This window comes from Euleptes europaea, chromosome 3 (assembly GCF_029931775.1).
Source record: "Euleptes europaea isolate rEulEur1 chromosome 3, rEulEur1.hap1, whole genome shotgun sequence".
In the NCBI taxonomy this organism is placed as follows: Eukaryota; Metazoa; Chordata; class Lepidosauria; order Squamata; family Sphaerodactylidae; genus Euleptes; species Euleptes europaea.
Genome location: NC_079314.1, coordinates 47,468,374 through 47,496,052, shown reverse-complemented (window position 1 = coordinate 47,496,052; position 27,679 = coordinate 47,468,374). Strand labels below are relative to the sequence as shown.

At 43.0% G+C, this 27,679-nt stretch overlaps 1 protein-coding gene across 1 annotated transcript; it reads right to left on the bottom strand.

The window, feature by feature from the left end:
- Window positions 1-702: 702 nt before the first annotated feature.
- PIK3CG (phosphatidylinositol-4,5-bisphosphate 3-kinase catalytic subunit gamma) lies at window positions 703-26,395 on the bottom strand. The gene is made up of 10 exons (XM_056845991.1): window positions 24,414-26,395; window positions 14,423-14,488; window positions 14,110-14,335; window positions 12,777-12,880; window positions 10,523-10,669; window positions 7,120-7,210; window positions 4,997-5,124; window positions 2,490-2,601; window positions 1,164-1,321; window positions 703-984 (listed from the first exon to the last, which is right to left on the bottom strand). Exons 1-10 carry the CDS (start codon window positions 26,391-26,393, stop codon window positions 703-705), a joined length of 3,294 nt encoding a protein of 1,097 aa, XP_056701969.1. The 5' UTR covers window positions 26,394-26,395.
- Window positions 26,396-27,679: the final 1,284 nt, after the last annotated feature.

The window sequence follows — 27,679 nt, the reverse complement described above, 5'->3', positions numbered from 1 at the left end:
GTCATGGTGGATAACTACTCTCTCCAGTACCAGAGGCAGTATGCCTCTTTATATCAGTTGCTGGGGACCAAGGCTGTTGCAGTCATCCTGTCTGTAGGCTTCCTAGAGGCGCCTGGTCAGCCAATGTGTGAACAGAATGCTGGATTAGATATGCCTTGGGTCTGATCCATCATGGTTCTTCTTATGTTCTCAATAAGTTGTAAAAAAGTTAATTTTGCTACTATTAAAAAACTGAGAGATAGTATTTAGAATTACTATTTATAAAAAGAGTACAATTTTAACTTTGGGAGGAAAAGAGAACCTTTTGCTTTCAGTGTTATTCTGAAGAGTAACATCTCAGAAGGCTGGCTCCCTCCACCATGTTATCTTCAGATGGCCTTTCTATCCTCTCTAAACATCACATGTAAGTTAATCAACAAAACACAAAGTAGAACTTCAGGGGGTTCCACCTCATATTTAATGACGCCTGTGGTCAACAGGAGAAATGGAAGAATCAGTAAAAGCTTTTGTCTGGGTTAAACAAATTATCACTTTGTAGAGTCAGCAACTGCAAAAACGAGATTCTGTAAGGAACGCCGTGTTGCTTTTAAGCAGGCAAAAAAAAGCTCTCAGAACCCTCTGGGCCACCCTGGTTAAAAATTATGAGCCCCCAAAAGCTGAAGAAGATTCCTTGCTCGTAGCTGTCTTGTGCGCCCAGCATCATCAGGCAGAATGCTTTTCTACCCCTTGCTTGATCCCCAGCATCAGGTGTAGAAACCAGTTGACTTGTACTGTCCAGCCTTTGTCCCTGCAAACTTCAATCTGGTCCAAGAAATATTTTTTAGCATCTTCATCATTTTTTCCCACCGTCAGAGCATCGCGGATGTATTCAATATCTTCTTTGCTGGTTAGCTGAGGCATGCCAGTCATTAGCATCATAGAAAACAGGATGATGAGGAGGTTTGTGTGATTCCGAAGAGCCAGATAAGCCTTTGCACATATATCCTATAAAACGGTGAGGAAAGTTCTCTCGTTAGTATGATTGTGAATTGATTAAATGTTAGCAGGCAGAGATCTTGTTTACTTTGTTTTATAAAGTGGGATGGTAACATGTAGCTCTTTTGAGTCTGCTGCACTTCATTCCTAAAAGATCATCCCCACTCGTTCACATTATGCTTCTTTACCTGAAAATTCTGAAAGTGGGGGCTTGTTTTCTTCCCGGAGGTTCCCATGACAAAAAGAAAATCTGGTGTCAACACGAACGGAACTCTTTCCTTATTAATTCCAAGAAAGCTTTTGTAATTTCCAAGGATATGGCCAAAATCTATATGAAAGAGATTACCTTAGGGGAAAAAAACTGGTATTACAAGACTGATTCATTAAAAATTATTTGTGATCCTGCATCTCAGGTGGGGAGGAGAGAAAAAAGGTTTAATATAATTTCCAACAGTACATCTAATAAGATTTCTTTAAAAAACTCTTCACCATCTTCGACCTCTCCTCCCTATTTACCTTTACAAGAAAGTAGCTCTCTGCTTTTGTCATAACCTACTTTTCTATAACTTAGTGATTGCATTATGCAGATCTTGCCTTCTTTTTTGTTTTTAAGGATCTTAGAGGATAAAGACAGACTTCACATTCTAAGGGTGGCAGAAGCAATCTGTAGCTGCTCCATAAACAGACATCCTTCTCTCTGGAGGGGAGCTCCAGAAAAAAACGGACTAATCCAAGCTTGAAGGTGGGGGGGAGCTACCTGTGAGACACACCTCTAGCAACCATGAGCACAACAACATTCTTCACTTCTCCAATCCATGGAGCAGTTTTGTGTTTGAAAAATAAGGTGAAGGAGGAATGTATAAAACTAACAACAAGCCAATTTTTTAAAAAAGCAGACGGCCTGTCTAATTCAATCGGAGAGGGGCAATAGTTGAAGCTGAGACTGGAGATGTCTGTTTCCTACGCAAGTTACGAAGTCAGGTTCTCATGGTGGGTGAAGAACCTGCTGAGAGTGCTGCTACACCCACTATTGAACAAATACTGTTGTCATTTTTTAATCTCTTCCTCCCACGGAGCCTTCAGCATCCCATTTACCACCAGTTCCTTCTAGTGGATAGCATACTAAACAGACAGACAGGACCCAGAGTACTCTGAACTAACAAAACAGAAATTCATGTTGCAGGCACAAAATCCTGTCCCTTTTTCCCCTCCCCAGGTAGCAGCATCACAAAAATGAATAAGGCACTCTGCTAAACCATAGAGGAATGAAATCCAGAATATATATCATGCAGAAACTATCCAATAACAAAGAAATACATTGCATCAATAATCAAGTTCAAATCTTAACCTGGTGCTCTAACTTGATTTAAGTTGCAGCATTTTAAAAAGAGTTCCAGGAATGGGGACAGCAAGGGTGCAGCCATGTTAAGTGGCAAGTGGAGAGAAAAAAGGCTTACCCCCCACACCCAATTTTAACTGAAATATCTGCTGAGTATAAAAACATCAACACTCACCTGACTCTGTAATCATAATATTGTCATTGTGCCTGTCTCCAATTCCAAGTACAAAGGTTGCCACGCAGTAACCCGCACAAGAGTACACAAATCTTTCCACTGCTGCCTGAAACTAATAATTTAAAGAAAGCACCTATAGGAAGGAGGATAGCCATGCAGGGTAATTCAAATCCATTTGATTTCCTCGGGAGTTTCAAAGGTATGCTGAGCTTTAGTGCTGAGTTTCAGCCATTCAAGGGCATAGCTTGTTTTAAAACCACAGATCAACAGTTATATAAAACTTTCTGTTTTCAAAAGACCCAGATCCCAAGCTACCACTGTCACCTCGAAGCCTTAATGGGTGGTTGTTGTGACTGTTTTAGGAGGGATGAAGAGGTTAATGGAACAGCTTCCAAAAGATAATGGCAAGTCTTTATCAGTTCCCAAATCAGACTAAAATCAATAACATTTTAAACGGACTGTAAAACACCATTTAATACAGCAATTGGATTACATTCTATGTTTTCATAAATTTGTGTAGGCCATTTCTGAACATAGAAAAGGCCCATAAAATATTTTAAATAAATAAATTGAACCTCTTTCCAGTATAGTTGGAAAGCCCATAGCTCAGTGGTAGAGCACATATTTTGTACGCAGACGGTCCCAAGTTCAACCCTTTGCTAGGAAAGACCCCTGGCCTGAGACCCAGGACAGCCACCACCAGTCAAAGTAACAAGGTAGGGCCAGATTAACTAACAGTCAAATTCAGCATGATGTAGCTTCATAGGCAGGTAGGTACTTAATTTTTTTGGACTACTTTACGTATTAAAGTACATATGCACAGGTACAGCATTTTAGGAGTATGCCTTAGAAATTTAATGTGAGATTAGAACTAACCTGTGTATGCAAATACACGTGATGGGTTGGATCCAGACTAAATTGGCAATTTCCGCTAAATCCCTCTTCCCACTGCAGATGCCCCCACCTATGTCATTTCTAGGGATCTCCTATCCCCCAGGAGCAGCACTGGGCTGCAGTGGAGGGGGGGAGGCAGGAAAATTCCATTGTGCCACTGGAAAATTTAGTCTGGATCCAACCTTACTTACAAAGGAGTTGTGTTTTGTTGGCAGGACTTTATCATCATGTTATGTGACTGATATTCAGATCTTGGGTTTAACTTTTAATTATATTGGGGACTGCCAGTAACTGCTGTACTACTACCTTAGAAAAATAATATTTCTGGTGCCCACAAAAATGCATCTGCCAAGTGTTTCTGGAAAGTGGGCGAGGCCAGGTTGGGCTTTTTGCACAGCAGTGCTTCTGATTGGCTGTGCAGTTGTTGTTTTTAAATGTTGCTTGGGCAGCAGCTGCAGCAGCAGCAAAAAGATCTCCTCTGCATGACAAAGTAAGCTGCTGCCCACCTTCACTCAGGTCTGGGGAGAACTGAGAGAACAACTCTCCACCCCACAAGCCAGTGGGGTGACTCTGGTCCCCAGATCTGCTACAGCCCAGCACCAGAGCAAGCTAGCTGTCTTCATTAATGGAGGAAGGAAAGAAAAGTCCTTCCTCTCCTGTTCAAGCCTTTGCGCTTTGACATCCCAAGTCCCACCACAAGCCAGGTGGAACGTGTGGGGAAAGAAAAGCCCTTCCCTTCCAGCACAAACCAACCAGCTTGCTCTTGTCTTGATTGCTGCTGCAGCCCAGGAAAGCAAGCTGGATGGCCTGAATGGAAGGGGAGAGAAAAGCCTTCACTCCCTGCCCCAAGCAGCGCTCCAGATGACAGGAAGCTCACTGCTGACCCATGCAAGGAAAGGGAAAAAATGTTCCTTTTCTAACCACATCTGCTGGATTTCTCTTGACTGTTGCACCCCTGGATGAAAGCAAGCTGTCTGCCTTGAATGGAAGGAGACAGAAAAGTCCTTTCCCCACCCCTAACCTGCCACTTCTCCTTCTGAGTGTTGCTGCTACAGTCCAGGACTGACTGGTCTGGGGGGGCGAGGGAAAAAAAGGAAGGTGGGGAGGGCAGTAAAGGAGGAGAGCGGACAGGAGATTATGGAATGCTGTGGGGAGGGAGGGGGGCTGAACAGTCCAGAAAAAAAACTCTCCTTTCTTCTCTTCTTCATCCCTTCCATTCAAGGAGCAGCACTATAATCTGTTGCAAGCACTGCACTCACTAAATGCAATTAAAATTATAGTAACCCCTTCCTTTTCATTAAATTTCAAATTAAAAATATCATCAAGGAGGAATAAAATGCTACTAAAGAATGTATGTTATATCTAAGTGGATTTTAAATCAATCTTTACACTATCATATATGTATTGCACACTTGACACAAGGACAGACAGAATTGGACAATGACACAGTGTGACATTCTTGAATCCTTTTAAATGGAAATCCAGAGGATTCATACTTCAGGGGTAAAAAGCTCATTGCTACCCAACTTCAAATGCAATTAACATTTTCTTATCAATGCACCAAACAAGGGTCCTAAACTGATAAGCAAATTAGCCAGGGCAACCACGCTTACCTTTTCTTCAATGATACACTTCTCCTTGAGCCACTGGTTTAGTATTTCATCCTTAAACGCTCCTGTGTTTCCACCTGTGCTGTGGATTTTAGCAATTGTCGCAGCATCTTTTACAATCTCTATCATTCCTATAAAAGGAAAACATGGTGATATTCTCATTACATAGCCTTCCTTAATGCCTTCAAACAGAAGGAATATTAAAGGAGATGATAACCTGTATGCTGAAAAACGCAATGTTATGTGTCTTTTGCAATTGGCCTTTCATAGAATTGTCAGTCTCCAAGTTCTCCTCTCTGTATGGTTGCTTTTCTTATACACCTGACAGACTGTTCTTCCATTGGCCTTTCATAGAATTGTCAGTCTCCAAGTTCTCCTCTCTGTATGGTTGCTTTTCTTATACACCTGACAGACTGTTCTTCCATTTCCCCATGTAGGTTCCACTCTTAGATTTTTATTTTTTTCATTCCTACATATTTATTGGACTTTTGCTACAAACGGCAAAAGATTTGTGTTTTCAGTGTTCCCCCTTTGCTTAGTCCTATCCCTCTTAAATAAACGCCTGTCCAAGACAAATCATATGATACTCCCACACAGTGGTAAAGCAGAGCTAGTCCTGAACCTTGCCGGATCCCATGGTCTTCTCAAGTCCCCAAGTCAAAGCTGTCCCTTGCCTTCTCCCCGCTCCAGCCTTTCCGCCACCTTCCCCTTCTGGTTGAGCTTCCAATGCTCTGTGTATATGCTGGAAGTGCAGAATCCCTTCTCCCTAAGAAACTGATCTTTCATGAGTAAACTGGGCTCTCGGCCATAAACCCAGGCAAGTAGCTTTAGTGGATGGGTGAGACAGCTATGCTAGGTGAGAAGACAAGGGAGAGTTTATGTGGGGAGGGAAGGGCCTCTGAACCTGCTTGTTTGTTTCTCCCTATGATTCACTTCCTGGTGCTCAGTTTCCACTTCCTGACCCAGCTCTCTTGGTCTGCTGTTCATATTCCTGGCCTTAACGCCAGCAAGGTCCTAACACTGGCTCCTCTTCTTCCTGTCATGCGACTGTCATGTGTTTACAGCTTCCCATTTGCTGCCTGGGGATTAAAAGTGGGTCTCATCTCTGGGAAAGAAGATCACAATACTGCAGCAATAGGGATGGACAGCATACATATCAGAATTAAAAGGGGGGATTCACAAAATAGTGGATTTGGTCTGTTGGGCAGAGACCGTCTTTGGTGGTTTTCACTAGGATCTCCCCACTCCACAAGTAGTATATAGGTCCTCAGTGCTTAAACATGCAAAAATTAAAACAACTGTCATGAACTCTCAGACCAGAGCCTAATTTTGGGAGGGTGTCATAGATCACCAGGGACGTCATGAGCAATAACCAGTTTGTGTCCATGGGATGTGCACAGTGGCAAGAGCACTGAAGACATGAGCTGGGGGAATAACTGCATTCCCCCAGGCAATAGATGCAGCCTGCAGTCAGGTGGGACGAAGGATGTGTCTGACATGGATCCTTCTCCAAGCATGGCAATCTAAGTTGAGTTAAATGCAGGTGGATTTATTGTGATGAAAGAGAGAGAGAGAGAGAGAGAGAGAGAGAGAGAGAGAGGTGTGTGTGTGTGTGTGTGTGTGTGTGGCCTGCAGGGTTTTCAAGGCACAAGAGGTGGTTTGCCATTGGCTGTTTCTGTGTGGCAATCCTGGGCTTCCTTGGTGATCTCCCATCTAAGTACTAACCAGGACCAACCCTGCTTAGCTTCCAAGATCTGATGAGATCATGCTAGCCAGGGCCATCCGGGCCAGGGTGAGCTACATATACATAAATTTCCTTCCCAGAGTGACTTCCACATTTATGTTAAGTGGCTGTCAGTGTAATATTAAACCAGTGTCTACTTCACAAGTCAAGAGCTGGTTGAAGAATACAGACAAAATACTGAGGAAATATATGAAGTATTGCAGAACTTGAGAAGTGACAGAAAAGTTACTTTAGATAATGTAATTTAATTTCCTCTGTCTGGAACATCATTTCTGGTGTAAATAAAAATTAAACACGACTGATGTATAACCAGTAACCAAAACAAATCCAAACATTACACCCCATGCTATAATGCATTGAAGACTGAAAGCCAATCACTTACCTATTTTATTTCCTGTAGAAATACAACCATATGGCAGCAAACATAAATCCAAAGATTCTTCTTCCCAGACTGACTCCATTATTCGTAGAATCTGATAAAAATGGGAGGGGGTATAGAAATATTTTACTGTGATGGTTTAAGTGCCATCTTTAATATTACAAACTGGTTTTAAAAATCATACTATATTATTTTTCTGATTGGGTAAACTGGAAGACTATGGACTGCAGGATAGTTAGGTGGATAGGGAATTGGTTGGAGAACCAGACTCAAAGAGTAGTTGTCAATGGCATTTCATCTGAATGGTGGGAGGTATCCAATGGGGGTGCCACAGGGCTCGGTTCTGGGCCTGGTACTTTTCAATATTTTTATAAATGATCTGGATGAAGGGGTGGAGGGACTACTCATTAAATCTGCAGATGACACCAAATTGGGAGGAGCAGCAAACACACCAGAAGATATAGAATTCAACGAGATCTAAACACACTAGAAAAGTAGGTAGATGTGAACAAGATGCAATTCAGCAAGGATAAGGTCAGAGTTCTACATCTGGGTAACAAAAATGAGGAATACGCATACTGAATGGGGGATACACTTCTGGGTAGCAATATGTATGAACAAGATCTTGGGGTACGGGTGAACCATAAGTTAAATATTAGCAACCAGTGTGATGCAGTGACAAAAAAGGCTAATGCGATCTTGGGGTGTATCAACAGAGGCATAACATCCAGGTCACAAGATGTCATAGTCCTGCTGTACACCGCATTGGTCAGGCTGCACCTGGAGTATTGTATGCAGTTCTGGAGGCCTCACTTCAAAAAGGATGTGGACAGAATGGAGCGGGTGCAGAGGAGAGCAATGAGGATTATTAGGGGCCTGAAAACCAAGCCCTATGAGGAAAGGCTAAGGGACTTGGGAATGTTTAGTCTGAAGAAGAGGAATTGGAGGGGGGGCATCTTTAAGTATCTGAAGGGCTGTCACTTAGAGGAGGGCAGGGAGCTTGTTCCTGTTGGCAGCATAGGACAGGACTTGCAATAATGGTGTGGCTGGCAGTCCAGCTCTCTGTGGGCGGGGCAAGGACAGTCAACTGGGTACTTTAAGGACGAGGCTGAAAAGGGTGGGGAGAGACGAAAGGCAGAAGGCAGTGAGACAGACGTTGAGGAAAGCTGACGAAAGTAGGCGCAAGCTGGAGGAGGAGGCATCCAGAGACTTCATGACCAGCTGGAGCCAGCAAAGGAGCACGCAGCTGGGAAGTCCGGCCATAGAGGAGACCAAACTCTCGAAGCCTGCACCATGTCAGGAGATTACTCACCAACAGAGAAGGCAGCAGGGGAGGCTGAGAGCCCGGAATGTAAGAAGCTGCAGCTGGCCAGCTGGAGTCTGGCAAGGGGCCAGCTAGGTAATTTGCTAAAGGGAAGGGCCCGGCTTACGCGCAGGGCTCTCTACTGCCCAGAGACCTTGGAATAAGAGGACAGACAAAAGGGGAATGAACTGAGCACGTCAACCGGGGTGGGGGGCTCACTTGCTGTTAAAGTTTAAAGATTAAAGGAAGGCCAAAGAGCAATTGTGGGCCAAGGAGGATCCCAGGAGGGTGACCCCTGCTGGTGAAACCGTAAGGAACCCCTGGTCTGAGGCCACTTAGCTCATGACAAATGGGTTTAAATGACGAGTGGAAAGGCACTGGCTGGATATTAGGGAAAAAATTTACAGTAAGAGTTGTACAACAGTGTAATTGGCTACCTAGGGAGGTGGTGAGCTCCCCCTCACTGGCAGTCTTTAAGCAGCAGCTGGATGAACACTTGTCAGGGATGCTCTAGGCCAGGGGTCTCAAAATTGCGGCTCCAGAGCCGCATGCGGCTCTTTGGCTCGTTGAGTGCAGCTCTCCGAACTTGGTTCGGAGCTCCTGCTCTTGCGCCCGCTCGCACTGGCAGCCGGGCTGTGGAGCCGGCATGCCTGAGAGAGAGAGAGAGAGAGAGAGAGAGAGAGAGAGAGAGAGAGAGAGAGAGAGAGAGCGGGCGCACTGTCTCTCCCCCCCACCGCCGTGGAGAATAGCCGGTCCCCCTTTCCCTTGCCCTCAATGGTTGGGAGGCTAAAGCCTCCCCTCCCCTCTAGCCGCGCGATTGCTGGGCGGGCGGCTCGGCGGTTCCTGCCCCCCCCGCCTATCAGCTATTGGGCTGGGTGGGCTTCCTTTGGTAGACCTGGCCTCCGGCTGAGTCCCATTGGGAGGCCATGTCTACCCACTGGCTTTCTTGGCAGTAGACCTGGACTCCGAGGAGGGGGAAAAAGTCCCCCTTCAGAGGCCAGGTCTACCCATTGGCTTCTATGGGCCTCCGGAGGCCAGGTCTACTGCCAAGAAAGCCAATGGGTAGACCTGGCCTCCCAATGGGACTCAGCCGGAGGCCAGGTCCACCAATAGGCTTTTATGGCGGTAGACCAGGCCTCCAGACGAGGACTCCGGACGGGGAGGGGGAAATGGCAGGGACTTACAATTTTTTATCAATAAATAAGATCACTATTAAGTATGATATCAAGTTTTATTCAGTGTACCTATAGTTTAATTAAGACTTAAAACTTTAATTAAAGTTTATTAAATTAATAAACAGTGTACCTACCTATATAGTTTAAGTTTAAGAAATTTGGCTCTCAAAAGAAATCTCAATCATTGTACTGTTGATATTTGGCTCTTTTGACTAATGAGTTTGCCGACCCCTGCTCTAGGCTGATCCTGCATTGAGCAGGGGGTTGGACTAGATGGCCCCTTCCAACTCTATGCTTCTATGTTTTGCAGCCCAAAAATCATAGATTATTTTTTTAATGGGAAATGCGGGAAGGGGAACTCACAATCCAGAGTACGGCTACAGCTCAGAGGCATAAAGAACCTAAGATGCTCACTTTTAAAAGGCCAGGATCAAAGAGCTACTTTAGGCAAACCCAAGACTTGCACATACCCAGCTGGGCTTTTTGATGTTTCCCCTGCACTGATCAATAGACTTCCATGCCATATCAAAAAGAGCTGGACATACAGCCATTAATGGACACAGGAGAAAGAACTGCACACATCTTTGGATCCTGTCCAAGTTCTAAGCAGACCATACATGAGACTCATGTATATTTTTCTACTGAACAAAGACATACTGGCTTGGATCCTGCAGAAAATTTCCATGGGATTTCTGTAGAGGGAAGGATTTCCAGCAGTGGAGCACAACTTTTAGACCTCCCTCATTCCACTGCAGCCTAACCCCCCACTCCACCATGCTATTGCTGAGGGGAGTCAGATTTCTGCAGTGATATGAGGGAACTGGTGGAAATCATTCTCCCTTCATCAGCAGGAATGATCAGTGGAATCCTACCCCCTGTATCTCTAAAGATCAATTAGCATTTCCATAGCGTAGCATGCAGACAATACCTGTAAAATAAGCATGTCCTGTCGCAGGTCGTCTCCATGTTTGAAGATAATGCCAATCGTTTCATTGGACAGGGATGTAGGATCTGCACACTTAAATTCTAGCCAAAGTGGTTTTTTCTTGGATGCCATTATTTTACACTTTTCTATCTGCAAGAGACACATTTATGTATTGCAAACAGCTGTAACGATGGCTAGTAACCGAAAGGGTGAAAAAGGCATTTTAAAACCATGTGTCTGCTCTCAGGTAAACAAAATTAAAATGTTCTTTGTCTCTAAAATTAATTACCTCTTGTCAAAACTATGTTCAGGGAGCTTATTAAGAGATCTGTCCCTGTGTTTATGATCAAGTTTGCTTTTTCAGAATAAAAATCAACATGTAAGTGTCATGACAATAACATAGAATTGATGAAAGCTAAACTAGGGAGCCCTTTGGCCCATCTGGTTGACTTAGTGCCTAGCTCCTGTTCCACTTCTTCTTCATAAAGCTTCACGATTCCCCATCTATAGTAAAATCTGGGGCTGCACTTGATTCACAGTACAATCCTCTAGATGCTTATCTCAGAATAAGGCAAAAGCACATAATGCGATTTACCTTTAAGTAAACATGACTAGGATCAGGCTGTAAGAGAAACTTACTTGGAGAAATAAATTCCAACTTAGGGTAGGTGGAGGAAGAGATTAGAATTTTTATGGCTTTGTAGAAACAAGGCTGCAGTAGATCATAAGAATCCTGCTTGATCAGACCAATGCTCAACATCTTGCTTTCTGTACCACCCAACCCGGACAGACCACAAGCAAAGGACCAAACCTCCCCTGTTTTGCTCCCCAACAGCCCCTGGCAGGATAACTCTGAACATGAAGGTTCTATTTAGTCACCTTGCTAGGGGCCACTGATAGAACTATCTAACTTGTCTAATACCTTTTCAAAAGGAGCTACACTAGTGGCTACCGTTACAACCTGTGGCAGAGAGTTCCAAAAATACCCCATTTGTATTAGAACTTCTTTTCTCTCTTATAAGAAAATAAGAAAGGCCCTGCTGGATCAGACCAAGGCCCATCAAGTCCAGCAGTCTGTTCACACAGTGGCCAACCAGGTGCCTTTAGGAAGCCACAAACTAGACGAGCGCTGCAGCACCATCCTGCCTGTGTTTCACCGCACCCAAAATAATAGGCATGCTCCTCTGATACTAGAGAGAATAGGTATGCAGCATGACCAGTATCCATTCTAATTAATAACCATGAATACCCCTCTCCTCCATGAATATGTCCACTCCCCTCTTATAGCCCTCCAAGCTGGAAGCCATCACCACATCCTGGGGCAGGGAGTTCCACAATTTAACTATGCGTTGTGTGAAAAATATTTCCTTTTATCTGTTTTGAATCTCTTGCTCTCCAGCTTTAGCAGATGACCACGTGTTCTAGTATTATGGGACAGGGAGAAAAACTTCTCCCTGTCCACTCTCTCCAAACCATGCATAATTTTATAGACCTCTATCATGTCTCCCCTTAGCAGCCTTCTTTCCAAGCTAAACAGCCGTAAGTGTTTAGGGCTTTAAGATTCTTCTGAATCTGCCTCCTATCAACTTCACAGGGTTCTTCCAAGTTCTCCTACTTTGCTAGAAAAAGAAAAAGTTGTCACTTGTATCCACTCTTCTGCATCAAGTTCCACTGAAATCTGCTCTCAATGTTGTATTCTGCATGGTGATTTGGCCTTTATAACTTCTCAGTTATTAATCTGGGGACAAGCAGGTAGTGACATCATGGTTTCAACATCACTGACACCTACGCATTCTGGAGCTTTCTAGAAGATTTTCCTTACTAGTCAAACCCACATTCTCACATTCAGCAATCAAGTTTTATTAATTTCCCACCCTCAAAGGCTGAGAAAGAGGCTAGGGAATACAGGGCTCAGTTTCCAAGTTTATTTTTGTTGTCATGTTTTTGCTTGGTACTGAGAGAGTTTATCTTCTTAGCTGTCTCCACACCATATTTTAAAGAAAATGTTTGAAGTCTGTGGCAGAACCAACCTGAAGAAATCTGCTCCCACCAAAATGCACTATTTTTCCTCAGCTTCCTTTGAAATACCCCATGCCACAAACTACTTTTTAAACTTGAAGATTAATTAAACTTGGAACAGTCCATTAAGTATCTGTCCATAGGGAAATAAAACTGTAACTTAAGAGGTGTACTCTAGAATGCAAGTTAAATACATTTTCAGAAATACAAAAACTGAATGAGTGTCCAGTATATTTACCACAAGGGCTCCTGCTTTCAATCCAGGGTCATATGGAACTCTAAAGCATTCAGGAAATTTACTGTCCTGGAGTTTCTCAAGTTTCTGTTTGAGTTGCATGATAGCTACAAATTGTCAATTAAAAAAAATTCAAAAATTAGGAGAGAGCAGACAGCTTTTTCAGGGTTGTGTGTGAGCTGAAAGAGAGGTTCTGTTTATGGAATAAACATTCAGGTCACTTTCACCTGTTGTAAACAGGATTTTCAAATGCTGTGTTGTTTCAAAAAGCCTATCTGACTATCAGGAAACCATGGAAAACAAGGGCCTCCCTCAAAGCACTTCTAGGTCTCTCAAGAACTACTATACATCTTTAGCTTGACCCAATTAGACCTTTCATGGAGTCGTGATCTAGATTAAAGGTAAAATGTGCTGTTAATTCACAGCTGACTCATAGTGAAAACATGAACTTCCACCTCATGGGGCTTTCAAGGCAAGAGATGAGCAGAGGTGGTTTGCCATTGCCGTCCTCTGCATAGCAGCTCCAGTCTTCCTTGGTGGTCTCTCATTCAAATAATGATCCTGCTTACCCTCCAAGCTCTGATGAAATCAGGCTACTGGGCTATTAGTAGGGTTGACAGCTCCAAGTTGGGAAATACCTAGAGATTTGGGGGTGGAGTCTGAGGAGGGCAGGGTTTGGAGAAGGGAGGGACTTCAATGCCATAGAGTCCAATTGCCAAAGCAGCCATTTTCTCCAGGGGAACTGATTTCTATCGCCTGGAAATCAGCTGTATTAGTGGGAGATCTCCAGCCACTTACAATTCAGGGGTAGGAACTACCTGCCAACCACAAACCACATCAGGCACTGTCTTCTGGAACACAGGTGGCATGTCAAACAGCTATGTGTGACTCCCGAGCCACTGAGTATCACTGTCCCAAAGCTTTTTCAAAATGCAAATATATTATTGTTTCTTCAGTCTACTTTTGACACCAAGTGGTGCCATCAGGACTGGACTTGTGGGTAGAAATTCAGGGTCCCAGGGTCAAATGCAGGCTGTAGTTAGTAAGACTTGTGGAACACAATGGGACTTAATTCAGAGTAAATGTACATAGAATCAGGTCACACCAGGGGTACTGATGTCAAAACGGTGGGGAGAGGCATGACAAGCTTTTTGAATGTTCACATTGTGCCTCGCATTTGAAGCATACATTACCATCTAAATGGGGATGGGGGCACAAGTCTAAAATTATCTAACTGTACCACTGATGATATCAGAAACTTTACAGCTTACCTTGCTTCGTACATACAGTAAAAACACATTACAACTAAGACATTGAGTGTAAAATCCATACATACCATGAGGACTGATGTCATATTTTTCAGCAGAAACCAGCTTTATCTCCATTGTTACTTTATGCAAGAGCTCAATTACTTGAGCCTGTTTCAGGAAGTCTTGTAGCATTACTTTTCCACAGCCTCTAAGATAAGCTTCTAGGATCACAGCAAATCTTTGCTGATAGTGCATGGATTGTGCAATCTCACTTCTTAAAAACCAAAACAAGAAGTGTCCAATTCTTTTGTTCTATGGATGCAGAGGGGGGGAGATATTAATACACAGGACGTCTTCAGACTTTGTCAACATCTGTTTAAAAAAAATCCAAGCACTTACTTTTAAGCCTCGTTTAAGAAGAAATCGGGCTAATGCGCTGTCATGATAAGGCTCAAATTTCACAGCCTGAAGAACAGATAAACAGAAAAGGGTTAATTTAAGCTTTCCTGTAATCTGAAGTTATACCATCAGACCACTATGCAGTGTATGAAACAGAAAATCTCGATTTAAAAAAAACTGCTACAAAAGGTGCTTAAGGAAACCGCATCTAATAATCCTGGTTCAGGAAGGCATGTCTCAAGGGATCCTTCCCGTATACAGGAGTCTATTCCTCACAAGACCAATGGGGTTTTTGCAGCATTTCACTGCATCTGACAAAGTGGGCTCAAAGGCTACAAATGCATATGTTACAATGAACACATTAGTCAAGATGCCATCGGCCTTTTGTTCAATTTGAGGATAATCTGGAGTTCTGCCAAAAGGAGAGGGAACAGTTGTTTTGTGATAGACAGAGGCATTCTGGGAAAGAAAGGAGCAGGCCCTTGCTTAAGGGTCACTTGACTGTTCAAGAGAGTGGTACATATTCCCAGTTAAAGACTACACTCCAGCTTCTTCCTTGCTTTAACTTATCTCTGAAAGCTTGTTGATGCAAGGATAATACAGATGGAATAGGGAATGCCTGTTCTTGTATTTCCCAACTCTGCCGAGTAAATATATATGACTAGCTTACCATGAGATGACTCAGTCATCTGTATTACTACAAATATGATGTACATTTTTTCTTGCTGAGCTTCTGTTGAACAGTCATTTGCATTAGCAAGCAATGAATGAAGCACCAAGTGGGGAAACTTGTACAATTTGTTAAGAGCTTTGAACAGCTCATCTTCCCTGCTTTTTCTCCATAATTTTTCAAATGTCACAATACTCAATAGTTTATGCACTTGAAAAACATTTAAATACCACAGTTTTCATTAAATGTATTGGAATGTGCTTCAAGGTTTTATTTCTTGCGTATTTTACTTCATGTATACCCCAACAGGGACCCAAAGTGACTTATATATCATTCTCTCCTCCATTTTATCTTCACCAACAACCCTTTAAAGTAGGTTAGGCTGTGAGAGTGACTGGCCCAAGGTCACCCAGCAAGCTTCCATGGCAGAGTGGGGATTCAAACCTGTGTCTCCCAGATCCTAATCCAACATTCTAATCAATACACTATGCTGGCTCTTGAGACAACATAAACCAGATTTCTCTCAAGTTACATTTCTTCATGTGTTGTGCAATGAGAGTTGGGGTGGGATTAATATATATATAATTGTTTATTTTAATTCGTAAAGCAAACCTTTGGGGGGATTTTCCCCTCCACTTTTTATTTCATGCGGGTGTTACATACTCCAGGGGCATCATTTAAAAAAATTAAAGCAAAATCCACTTGAATAGAGTGTGTCGTAGGCCAGCCCAAGCTGTCCTCCTCCTCTGAGGAAGAGGAGTGGGAACCAGGGCGCAGTCCTCCAAGGACCACACTGGAACAGCAGGAGCAGGCATTAGAGCCACCAGGACCCATGACAGGAGATGAGGGCTGCTCTTTCTGGCAGCAAACAGAGCAGTAGAAGCAACAGCAGCAAGGGCAACAGGACTCCTCGCCTGCAAGTTCTCCCAAGCCGGCTGAGAAGCAGAGAATCAGGGCCCGGCTTCAATTAAGAGAAAGAAGGCAAAATGCCAGGTGGGCCTTGAGAGAGAGAAAGGAGACAATTAAGCCTAATCAGGATGGAGTGGAATAAGCTGCAACTGATAGGCTAATAGGCCAGGCAATTTGCCAGATCTCTTGTGGGTTCAACACATGTTGAAGGCCGCTGACTGAGACGCAAACAGGAGCGCCAAGCAACTGAAGCTATGTCAGTTCACACCAGCGTGCAAACTGCAGTCTGATCGGAGAAACAAGGAGATAGAGCTGGTAAGTGCTTTGTCTGCTAATTACTTTAGGCTAGCCCGATCCCCGGGAAGAGAAAAGCCTGCATCAGGCTCTGGTTGGCACAGCACTCCAATTGCTGTTGTTGAAACCAGAGGCCAAGCCTCCGGCCTGGTTCCTGCCTGCATGCTACACTCCTGCCGGAGTACGACAGAGTGCATGTGTAGAGGCTACCTGTGGATAATTTAAATTATGCACAACAGGGGCTTTTAAAAAAACTTCCCATCCAATCACCTACTTTTGTAAACAATTGGGAAGGAGCATCAAAACACTGAGGCATGATAGGTACAATTAATGTCTTTACTCCCTAGCAACATAACATGGTAGTAACTAGGAGCAGAGTAAGAGCAGCTACAAATATTACAAAAACAGTCCTTTCAACTGAAGTGGAGCACTTTAGCATTCATTTAAGGAGCAAGCAAACTTCCCCATGTGGGAAGTAAGTTGTCTACATTCACCAGTATTTATGAACGGACACAACCATGGAAAGAACAAAGCACAAGAGTTTCCAGATCTTCCTGATCCACATCATGTCCAAAACTGTAGTAGGAGAGAACAGTACAGGGCTCAACTGTACTCAAGCTGTGTTAGACTACAGTAACTGTTTGCTGGAGCAAGCAACAGAGAACAAGAGGATGTCTTTTAAAGTCTAGCTACTGCTGTACATTGGCTTGGAACCCAACAATCTTTCCAGTTTTTGGAGTTTGGTATACTGTAATTATCAGAGAACATTGCACAGTCTCAGACCCTGATCTAGGAATATGCAGGGCACCTTGTTTACAGTGGAACATCCAAATGCAACTCTTCCCCATATCACCATCAAGTTCAAGTACTTTATTGCATTGATTCAAGGTCATAACAAACAACAAACACAGAATCACAAAATCACAACCCAGTTACGTTGCCACCCATATCACCATCACCAATGCTAGTCCAAGCAATTCCACAGCACTCTTTGATGTAGTATGAGGGGGTGGGGGGGGATGCAACATTTTAAAAAGCTATCTTGCAGGAGTCCTCTGGGCCCCCACCCTTTTTGAGCCTGCCGGCACCTTTGGAATTTTTAAAGGGGGGGCTGAGTGTGGTGTATCGGTACTGTTACTTTATGGCCAAACTATACACAATAGTATAGACTATTCTATTCCTAAAAATTTGTCCAAGTAACTTTGTGAATCATTTTGTAGTGCTACCCTATTGTCTGCGTAGAAAAGCCCTCCTGAATAATTCAGTTTTGTATAGCTTACGGAAAGCCAGGAGAGGGGGAGCCTTCCTGACCTCCTCAGGCAGACCATTCCACGAGGTGGGGGCCACAATGGAGAAGACACTTGTATGAGCAGCTGATTTGGCCCATTGGCAGGTTGCCACACACAGAAGGTCCTGCTCAGATAAGCGAAACTGTCGTTGTGGAGTATAGGGGGAGCCAAGGTCTCACAGATATGAGGATCCAAGGCCATGAAGGGCCTTGTATGTGATAGCCAATACTTTAAACTGAGTCCAGTAACAGATGGGCAACCAATGGAGTAACTGCAGAATGGAAGTAATATGCACGTGCCACCTAGCTCCCGATAATAGCCGAGCCATGGTATTCTGCACCAGCCGGAGCTTCCAAATTGATTTTGAGGGGAAACCAATGTACATTACAGTAGTTCATTACAGCAGTCTCGTTTCAATGTCACCATGGCATGGATCCAGGTAGCTAGATCTGCCATATCAAGGCAAGGGGGCATTTTTTGAGCTAGGCTGAGTAAGAACACCTTTTTTGCAATTGCATTAACTTACTTCTCCAGCAATAATGTTGGGTCCAGTATAACCCAAGGCTCTTAACTTAGTCAGCAAGGGTCAGATGAACCCCACTGAAAGTGGGGAGGACAAGACCTCTACCTTCCCAGCCAGCATTACTTTCCAGGATTTAGTTCCGATTTGTTCATTCTTAGCCATTTAACCACAGCTTCCAGGCAGCAATTTAGGACCTCTACTGCATCAACAGGATAAGGATATGTATAGCAGTGTATTCTCTGCATACTGATGACAACCAACCCCATACCTATGAATGATTTGGCCTAAGGGTTTTACACAGAGATTGAAGAGCATGTGGGATAGGATTGCGCCCTGTGGGACCCCACAGAATAGGTCCCACACTGGTGAGAACTGGTCTCCAATGGCAATTCTTTGGGCCCAGTCCATGAAGAATTATTTGAACCAATCCAATTAACAATCCCTGATGCCTACTTCTGCATCCAGGCGCCTCAACAAGTTGGCATGGTCCACTGTGTCAAAGGCAGCAGATAAATCCAGTAGTAGGAACAAGGAGGTCTGGCCTTTGTCTACATTGAGACAGAGGTTGCCAGCAGCACCGTCTCCATCCCACAGCCTGCTCTGAAACCAGATTGAACAGGGTCAAGGGCAGATGTGTTACCAAAGGCGACCTGTAGTTGGTCTGCTACTGCTCTCTCAAGCACTTTGCCCTGAAAAGATAGATCAGAGCCTGGACGATAATTGGCCACATCATCTTTCTGTAGGGATGGGTTTGTTTTTTTTAGCAGTGGATGGATAATTATTGGATTGGTTGAGGGCAGAGGTGCCCTGAGTTAGTGATTGATTGATAATAGATGCTAAGGATTTGTTGGCATGGTCTTTACATGATTTTAGAAGCCAGGATGAGCAAGGGTCAAGGGCACAAGTAGTGGCCTTCACCGATCCCAGGAGTTTGTCAACATCCATCACAGAAATGGGGTTAAAATTCTCAATACTGGAACCAGAACAGTTGCCACTGGTAATTAACTAACTATGGAGAGCTGTGCCTGGTATACAACTGAAGAAGAAAAACACCCTGTAGAGTTAAAACTATTAAACTACCATATTTGTAATTTCCTTTTAAAAAATCAAAACCTACATTTATTCGTTGCTTATCATTTCAGTGCACACAGATATTTTCCTTCCACCAACATCAGCACAAACTAAGTGTATTGTAAGTATCTGTCGGTGGTCCAATTTATTATAAACTTCTAATTCTTATTAAAATCTGTGAGCTTTGTTCTAAGAAGAGGCCAAACAAATGTTAGCAAGGTGCCCAGGAAGCTTTTAGGTACAATGTTTTCTTTTGTATTACTAGTGTAAGTAGCATAATTTGTTGCCTGAAATTCCATAGTGTTATTTTTTAAAATCTCTGGCATTTACTGGATTATTTGGCAATAATATAACCCCAAACCATTTATTCTAAAGTGATATCACTGAAATCAATTGTTGCTTTTAAGTATAATGGGCTAAGTATGGTTTGACAACACAGTGAACAAGTGATTTACAGTGCATGCCCAATCAGAGTTACACCCTTCTAAACCCATTTACTTCTAAATTGTTGTTGGCTTTCCCCCCTATGTGGCTACCTATTTTTTTTCATCCTCACAGGAATTCCTTAAAAATAATTTGATTTTAATGTGGTTATGATAATATCTCCCGCTACATAAAACATTCAAATAATGAAGCTGCAGAAATCCTTCCCCCCATCAATTTTTTCAATTTCAAATATCATATGTAACCAGCACAGAATGCCTCAAAGCTACAAATTCTAATGACAGGGGATGCAAGGCTAAGAATCATGTAAACATGTGGAGTCATGCATCCAGTTCTAATGCTCACTGCTCTGCTCTTCTTAAGAAAGGTCCCAGGGCAATCCTTAATCACCACCTCCTTCCCTTAGTCCATAGGCCAAAACAAAAAAATGGCAGCACAGCTAAAACGCAAGTCCATCCATTGCAGCTACAGTCATGTCACTGTCAGCTTTCCCTGGCAGCAAAAGCAATCCCAAAACATCATTCACAGGCAACCTTTGTTTCCACCCTAACAGAAGAATACCAGAAAGCAAAATTTACATCCATAGCCTTGGTCTTTACCTATTCTGCATCCAGATGTTACAATAAATCTGTGTCTTCTCCTATTTGCACATGTTCCCTCCCCCCCTTGCATGAAACATGAGTGAAGGCCTTCTGGTTTCAGAAGCATAAAATCAAGCTCCAATTTGCTGTGGCGTCCAAAGGCAGGTGCCGGGGGCTAGCAGGAATGTGTTTTCTCCAGGTGCAGACTGTAAAGTTTAAATGGCCCATGAACCTGCCAAACTGAGCAGCCTCTGTAGTGCTGGAACCAGCACAGGAAGGGCCACCTCAGCTCAGGCACCAGAAGCAGTGTGCTGTTGATGGGCAGTGGCTCATTGCCTCTGGTGGCTCATTGCCTCTGGTGGCAGTACAGAAGAGATACTGATGAGCTATGGTTGCTGCTGCAGAAGGGTCTGAGCCAAGGAATTCCTCCAGCGCTAGAGGAGCTGTTGGAGCTTGACTTCTTGTTCCTGGCTGCCAGTGGCCCTCCAGGGCAGTGGCCCACCAAGAACTTGCCCGGCAAGTTAAATGGCCAGTCTGCTCCTGGTTTGCTCCCTACAAACCAGGATTCTAAATTGCAGATCCTATTATCTCAAGGGACACATAAAGCTGCCTTTTACTGAATTAGAATATCAGTCTACCAAGGTTAGTATTGTCTACCCAGACTGACAACACCCCTCCACTCAGGTAGAGATCTTTCACATCACCTACTGCCTAGTCCTTTTAATTGGAGATGCCAGGGATTGAACTTGGGACCTTCTGCATGCAAAGCTCTTCCCTTCAGTTACAGCCCCTCAAGGGGCAACAGTGTCAAAACATCCCTTGAGGGTTTTCCAGAGAACCTTTCGCTTTCCCAGGCACCTTATACTGCCGTTTGGTTGGCTCTTAAGAGCAGGTAGCCCAGGAAAGTATCTATGAACTTATTTGTAATGTCAATGTTACAAGAAAAACGGGGAGATTTTTCCTCACAATTCGCCTACAAGGTAAGTAAAGGGAAAGAAAAGATGCTGGACATAATTCTATAAGAATCTCGCCAAATTCAAAAGCTTTTGCGTCATGTCCTCACAAGCCTGCATCTTCTTTTGTATATGGGAGCAACAAACCATCCTTTGAAAAATAGGCTGTCCGAAGTTCGTAGTAAAATTAGGAATCTCGGCTTTGAAGCTCCTTTGATAATGCATTTTGTTGACTAACGTCAACAACCCACTGATTTCAAATTTTTCATTACTGAGAAGATTCAATCTAGGCCTTTTCCCTTTTATAATATTGATAAATTATTGTTTCAAAGAGAGGCCTTTTGGATTTTCACACTGGACACATTATCTCCCAAAGGCCTTAATGGTTGTTTGGATTTGACTGACTTTTGTGTAATATGAGATGCTTTCCTTTTGGCCTCTGCCTCCTAGAGATCTGAGTCATCATGACAAGATGTTTGTAAATGTTTCCTGTCCCTTTAAATTTTGACCACTCCGTTCACATATAGCTGACGCTATTCTCTTGGCCACTTTATTATCACAGCTGTACATTAAAAGTTGGATCACAGGTATCTTTAGAATTCTCATTGTGAGCCTTTTAACTTCCCGTTGCAGCATTCTTCCCTTTGTTTGTACTTCTGACTCAGTTAACTAGCTTGTATTTTATTCGTTAGAAGAATTTTTTTTTAAATCATAAATCTAGGATTGGCTTATACAAACAGTGTTATTTTCTGTGCTGTGATGACTCCACTTAGACTCCACTTATCATGCATTTAGATGTTTTGATTGTTTTTATAGACTGTTCACAACAATTGCACAAGGCCAGATTCCCACAGGACAAGAGAAATAAATAATTCTGAAGAAGAAATCAAAACAGTGACTTGATTAGTCGGCAAACAGTCAAGGCATTGAATTTATCAGGACATTTAGTCTTGTAACATTTTCTTAGCAAGAGAATACAAATTGTACATTTATTGCAATTTGTTATCTAGACATTTAGTCTTGTGCAATCTATATATTCTTGCCAAGGAATTGTTATGGTTTACTGGTGTTGTCTGCACTGTATAGTAACAATGGTGATATATTTTGTGGGTATGATATTGAGTATTTTGTAAGCGGCCCACTGCTCAGATATAGTTACATTTATTGAGATTAATAAAAATTTGTTGTTTAACTGAGTTCAGTAAAATTGTTTTTTCTTTTTGTGCTTTCTTACAGAGGTGTTGCTCCTCTTTTTCGCATTTTCATAAGGCCACTTTATTATATGGCAGAGACACAGCAACTCCACATAAAGCGACTTTTCCTTCATAGAAAAAAAGAGCTCCACACAAGCTAAGCAACTTGGCTTCTCCAACCTGCCTCCCATGTTCAGTCCTGCCTTCTTTTAGCTTTTCATCAAGCTACCTTCTTTTTCTGCCTCAAACCCCATTTCTTCTGCCAACCCCTTCCTTGCATGTAGAATTGCCACTTTCTCAATGCCTTTTAAAAAGCCACATGACTATCCAGTTCAAACCTGAAGAAGTTTTTGATTAGCATGGGTATGTAGAAATGAAGAAAATCATACCTGCTACATTTTTTAGCATTTTAAAGTCACCCAAGCTCAACCAGGAACTTTGCATGCACATTTCATACCCATATCAGGCTGTTTCTACCGTGTGTGTGTAAAGTGCCATCAAGTCGCAGTTAGGTTTTTGAGTCACGAGACCACCAGAGGTGGTTTGCCATTGCCTTCCTCTGCATAGCAACCCTGGTGTTCCTTGGTGGTCTCCCATTCAAGTACTAGCCAGGACTGCCCGTGCTTAGCTTCTGAGATCTGATGAGATCAGGCTAGGCTGGGCCGTCCAGGTCAGGGTGTTTCTACCATAACAGAAGCTAATCTTACTAGCATTTATTCTTTAAACAACAACCTCTGGAATGCTCATTAATGCACCTATGAGAAAATAACAGACTGGTGAGAATGCTCCCTTTATTTAGACATTTATACTGTTCCCATGGCAGAGTGTGATGGGTATTTGGGTGCCCTAGGTCTTATTTCAACATTCTAACCACTGCCTCTCTGATCAAGGGTAGAGATCTAGTGGTAAATGAGGGAACCTTGGACACAATGCTGGTTCACACATGAATGTTCATCAGTTGGTGACTGGAATATAAAGTGGCAACTTGCTTTTGCAAATGAGCCATCAAAGATTTCAGAAAATTCATTATAATTTGATGGAAACTCAAATCCACACTTTTCCAGAGCATCATTTCAACACATCTGGCTACCAGTCAAGAGCTGAGGGATCAAGATTGTTTAAAAAATTCATGTGTGATGTGTATTGCCAATATGCTTATCATGATTGTCCAGATGTGACCCTGTACCTGGACTCAGCGCCTTCTACCAAAGCCCAGAGCTGGGATACTTACCTGGTCCGTGGCTTTCAGAGAGCCAAAGGCACCAGGGAACAAGACACCTGCCTAAGGCAGACAAGGGAATCTACAGGAGCCAGCCAGCAGGTGATTGAAGAAGAACACCTGGACCAGGGAACCAGGCTAGATCCAGGTGTTAGGGGATATTGGGTAAATGAGGAGGGGTGGATGATTGGCTCCTCAAGGAGAGAGGAAGCGGAAGATCAGAGAGGGAAGTAAAAACAAGCTTGACAGACAGGCCAGGGAGGAAGGAAGCAGCACTATGCCAGAGAGGGAGGCAGAGTGCTGTTCCAGGGGAGAAAAGGAAAGCCCTGCAGTGTTCAACTGCTGTCCTACCTTCCCCAATTCTGAGGCCTTAGGAGCTCCAACACAGAAAGCATGATGGGGGGAGTGACCTTGCAGAACGGGATGCTCACAATGGCATTATTTTATATTAATTTTACTATGGTTGTTGTGCTCTGTCCTGAAAGAGCAAACAAGAAGAAGAGTTAGTTTTAATATGCCGACTTTCTCTACCACTTAAGGGAGACTCAAACCGGCTTACAATCACCTTCCCTTCCCCACAACAGATACCCTGGGAGGTAGGTGGGGCTGAGAGAGCTTTTAATAGAACTGTGACTAGCCCAAGGTCACCCAGCTGGCTTCGTGTGTAGGAGCAGGGAAACAAATCCAGCTCATCAGATTAGCCTCCGCCGCTCATGTGGGGGATCAAACCCAGTTCTCCAGGTCAGAGTCCACCGCTCTTAACCACTGCACCATGCTTGTCTTCAGAATGATCCCGGAATCATGCAAGTACACTCCGAGGGGTCCCCAAGGACATTCTCCCTTACCTGAACTAGCTGCAGGAGATAATGAAGAACATCGTCATCCTCTAAACTATCCAGTTTTTGCACTGCCATGGCTCTTACATTTTCATCTGAGAAGTTGCAGTCCAGAAGTTGCATCGTCAGTCCAACATCCATAGTGCTACCATCCCAAGCATCTCTTTTAGCTAACAATTGGTATGTTTCGGCAACAATTTCTTGTTGTCCCCATTTCACTGAGCTAAGCAGTTTTGGGTATGCGTTTGGATGCTTTACACTTTCATATCTAAAATGCCACAACAATTCTTTGTCTTCAGGGGTAAGTGGATTAAGCGGGTCGGTAGCTATAATCTCTTCAAGCTGTTTTCGCAGCTGGTTGGGCATTTCAGCTCTAGCCCTGTCCCCTTGGGGATCAGTAGCTATCCTGTGTTTAGGTAAAGCTATCGGGTGGCAGTATTTGTCCAGAATAATTGAAATAGCCATTGAGTTTTCTTTGTCTGGATTAGTAGCCGACGTAAGTTTATCTGCATTGATGCTTCCTTGATTTTCCCCTTTGCCCGGGATTTTCCACATATGAAGCACATAGTCGCCAGTCCGTAGCAGGGAGCGGTGATCGATCAGCAAAATATTTACATAATAGAGAAGCTGGGTTTTGCTCTTGGTATCGGAACTGGAGGGATCATGTGACTGGAGGTTAGTCTTAGTGGATGAAGGAGGTACTTTGCCAGAATATACCTGCAGGTTCAACAATGCCCCTTTGGGCAAGTCTTTAATCTTGATGTCAAACTCAAGCCAAATGTTCCACAGGACTTCTTCGGTGAATGGTTTAGCTGTTGTTCTTCTCTGAGACAAGAGCTGCTGTCCATGTTGAATATTAGCCTCAATAAATACAGTCAAGTCTGTGATCCTTGGCAGCACAGGGATATCAATGCCAATTATCTTGACCCTAAATTTCCTGTTGCAGTCCCACAGCGAGATAGTGAACACTTTCTCATGATCCTTGCCATCTATTGTTAGCTGCTCATGATATCCTGAGACTCCAGTGCAGTCATCAACTAAGGGCCACTCTTCTTTCTGAACTTCATCCTGACTTGGATCAGGTGGACTGTCCAGCACTAGGTGAATCTCCTCCCCATTCTTAAGACATTGCCTTATCCAGTGGAAGTTTTTGATAGGTGTCTCCCCTACGATATACTCATCTCTGCCACTTACCCTGAGAACAAAGTCTAGCTCACTGTGTTCTTCAGGAATATTCATCAAAGATTTCTTCTTTGCCATTTTGGTGAAAAAGCTCTGAAGGATTAAGTCTGGAGTGTCATCAATGGATACTTTAACCTTCTGGCTAGTTGTTCCTCTGTGTATATTTATAAAAATGTTGTTATTGGTAATTTTACTAAGCAAATATTCTGGAAGAGGTTTGGATGTAGTCCATGGGTGCATGGAATATAATTTTGGATCTCTGCAGGACACTTCAATTGTCCGTGGAGTGACTAACCTGCGGCGAGCAAATTCCAGCTCATCGTCATGTACATTACTTATATCAGCGACATCGTAGCCAATCAAATAATTGAGTTGCTTTTGAAACTCCTGAACTTCTGCTGTGGGTTTTTGCTTTTGGACCACATGGATTTTGCCTACCTTCTTTTGTAGCACTTTCCAGTACAATATACAGTCTAGGGTCTGTATTATCTGATGTTTGTCATAAATTTCATACCACTGTCCCTTCTTTTGGTATTGAAGAATAAATTGATCTGGAGTGAATTTGTGATAGAAGTCAGAGTTTTGATTCTTCTCTATTGCTCGCATCCAAATCTGTGCTTTCATCTGCTCTACTGTACAGTTGCCAGCTATGTCTATCAGCATGTTGCCTGTAGGTAAAATGAACTCAATGGATATTAACTCTGTTGAAGACAAACCGCTTGAGGTACAGTAAGGCTTCATCCTCCTCCGACGCCGTTTGTTATCTTCTCTCATAACAACAGGTTGTTCACTGTTCTCCAACTCCATGCCACAGGAAACCTAGAAAAATACATGAAGGAAAGAGAATTTGGTCCATTTCTTAATCTACTTGCCTTCACATTTCTGCTGACTCTTCATTCAATACAGTCATCAAAATCATCTTTACATAAATGATAGCAAACCAAAATTGCGGACATTTGTCCCTTTGATTCCTTCCAATAAAACAAACGGAATTTATGAGCTTAACTTTGGGAAATATTGGGCATAAGCCAGCCAAAACATCTAAACTGATTATTTATGTGGAATAGCTGGTGCTTCCATTGCCAAAAAACAGACTGCTATGGGAAAATTTACACACAAACCACATCAACATGGTGTAGATCTAGAAACCTCAGATCCAACTATGAGCATAAAGCTCACTAAAATGACTCCTACTTATTTTACTGAATACTTTCCATTTTCTACATTTTTAACCTCCCACCCCATGTCAAGAATCTAGAGCAAATATTGCTATTAAAGTCAACTGGCAAGGCCCACTTAGTTTCAAGAAGAGAACGGCATCAGTCATCTTGAAACTATTTCTCTGAAGTACAGTTCCCCACTACAGCTCAGATTTTTCTCTTGTTCTAGATTATTTGGATAGTTCTTCTGTGAAGCACCCAAAGCACATGCTTAGTATTTTTAAAAGACTGTCAAACACCATTTTCTCAGAGAAGATTAATTATGATAGTATGCCAGTTTAAAAACTACCAGTCTTTAAAATATCTCAGAGTGTGGTTGCCCAGGTACACAGAAATCTGATATTGGATCATACAATATTGATGCTTGTGCATGGGCCTATGTGTTATTTTTGTAGCCTTGCATAAAAAATATTGATACAATAGCTAGGGATTCTTTGCCACCACATAATTTCAAATAGCCTGTCCTCTTTAGTAAGAGATTATCAAAGCTTCCCAAGCATCAAGCTAGCCTCCTTTCCCGAAAACATATTAGAAATCCTTAAGATATATATCTTGAGTGGTTATCAGGTTTACGTTACTTCATATTATTCATATTTGACAAAGAGAGCATTGATTCTCAAAAGCGTATACCCCAACAACCTTGGTGGTCTCTAAGGTGACACTGGACTCAAATCTAGCTGTTCTACTGCAGGCCAACAAGGATACCCCCTGAAACTCTCTTCACATTATTCAGGCATCTGAAGAAGTTAGCTCTGACTCAAAAGAACTTGTTCAAAATAGCATTACTCCCAGTCCCAATGATTGATGATGTGACTCCCCAGCTAACATACCGAGAATCTCTCTTTTTCTCTCTCCCTCTCTTTGATGCAGTTA

Bases quoted from the DNA above. Each gene is read 5' to 3' on its own strand.
- PIK3CG (XM_056845991.1), bottom strand. From the start codon at position 26,393: ATGGAGTTGGAGAACAGTGAACAACCTGTTGTTATGAGAGAAGATAAC. The intron at 5,125-7,119 runs GTAAGTGATTGG...TTCCTTTTATAG, and splicing joins TTCTACAGGAAATAAAATAG to GAATGATAGAGATTGTAAAA. The intron at 2,602-4,996 runs GTAAGCGTGGTT...TTAAATTATTAG, and splicing joins AGTGTATCATTGAAGAAAAG to TTTCAGGCAGCAGTGGAAAG.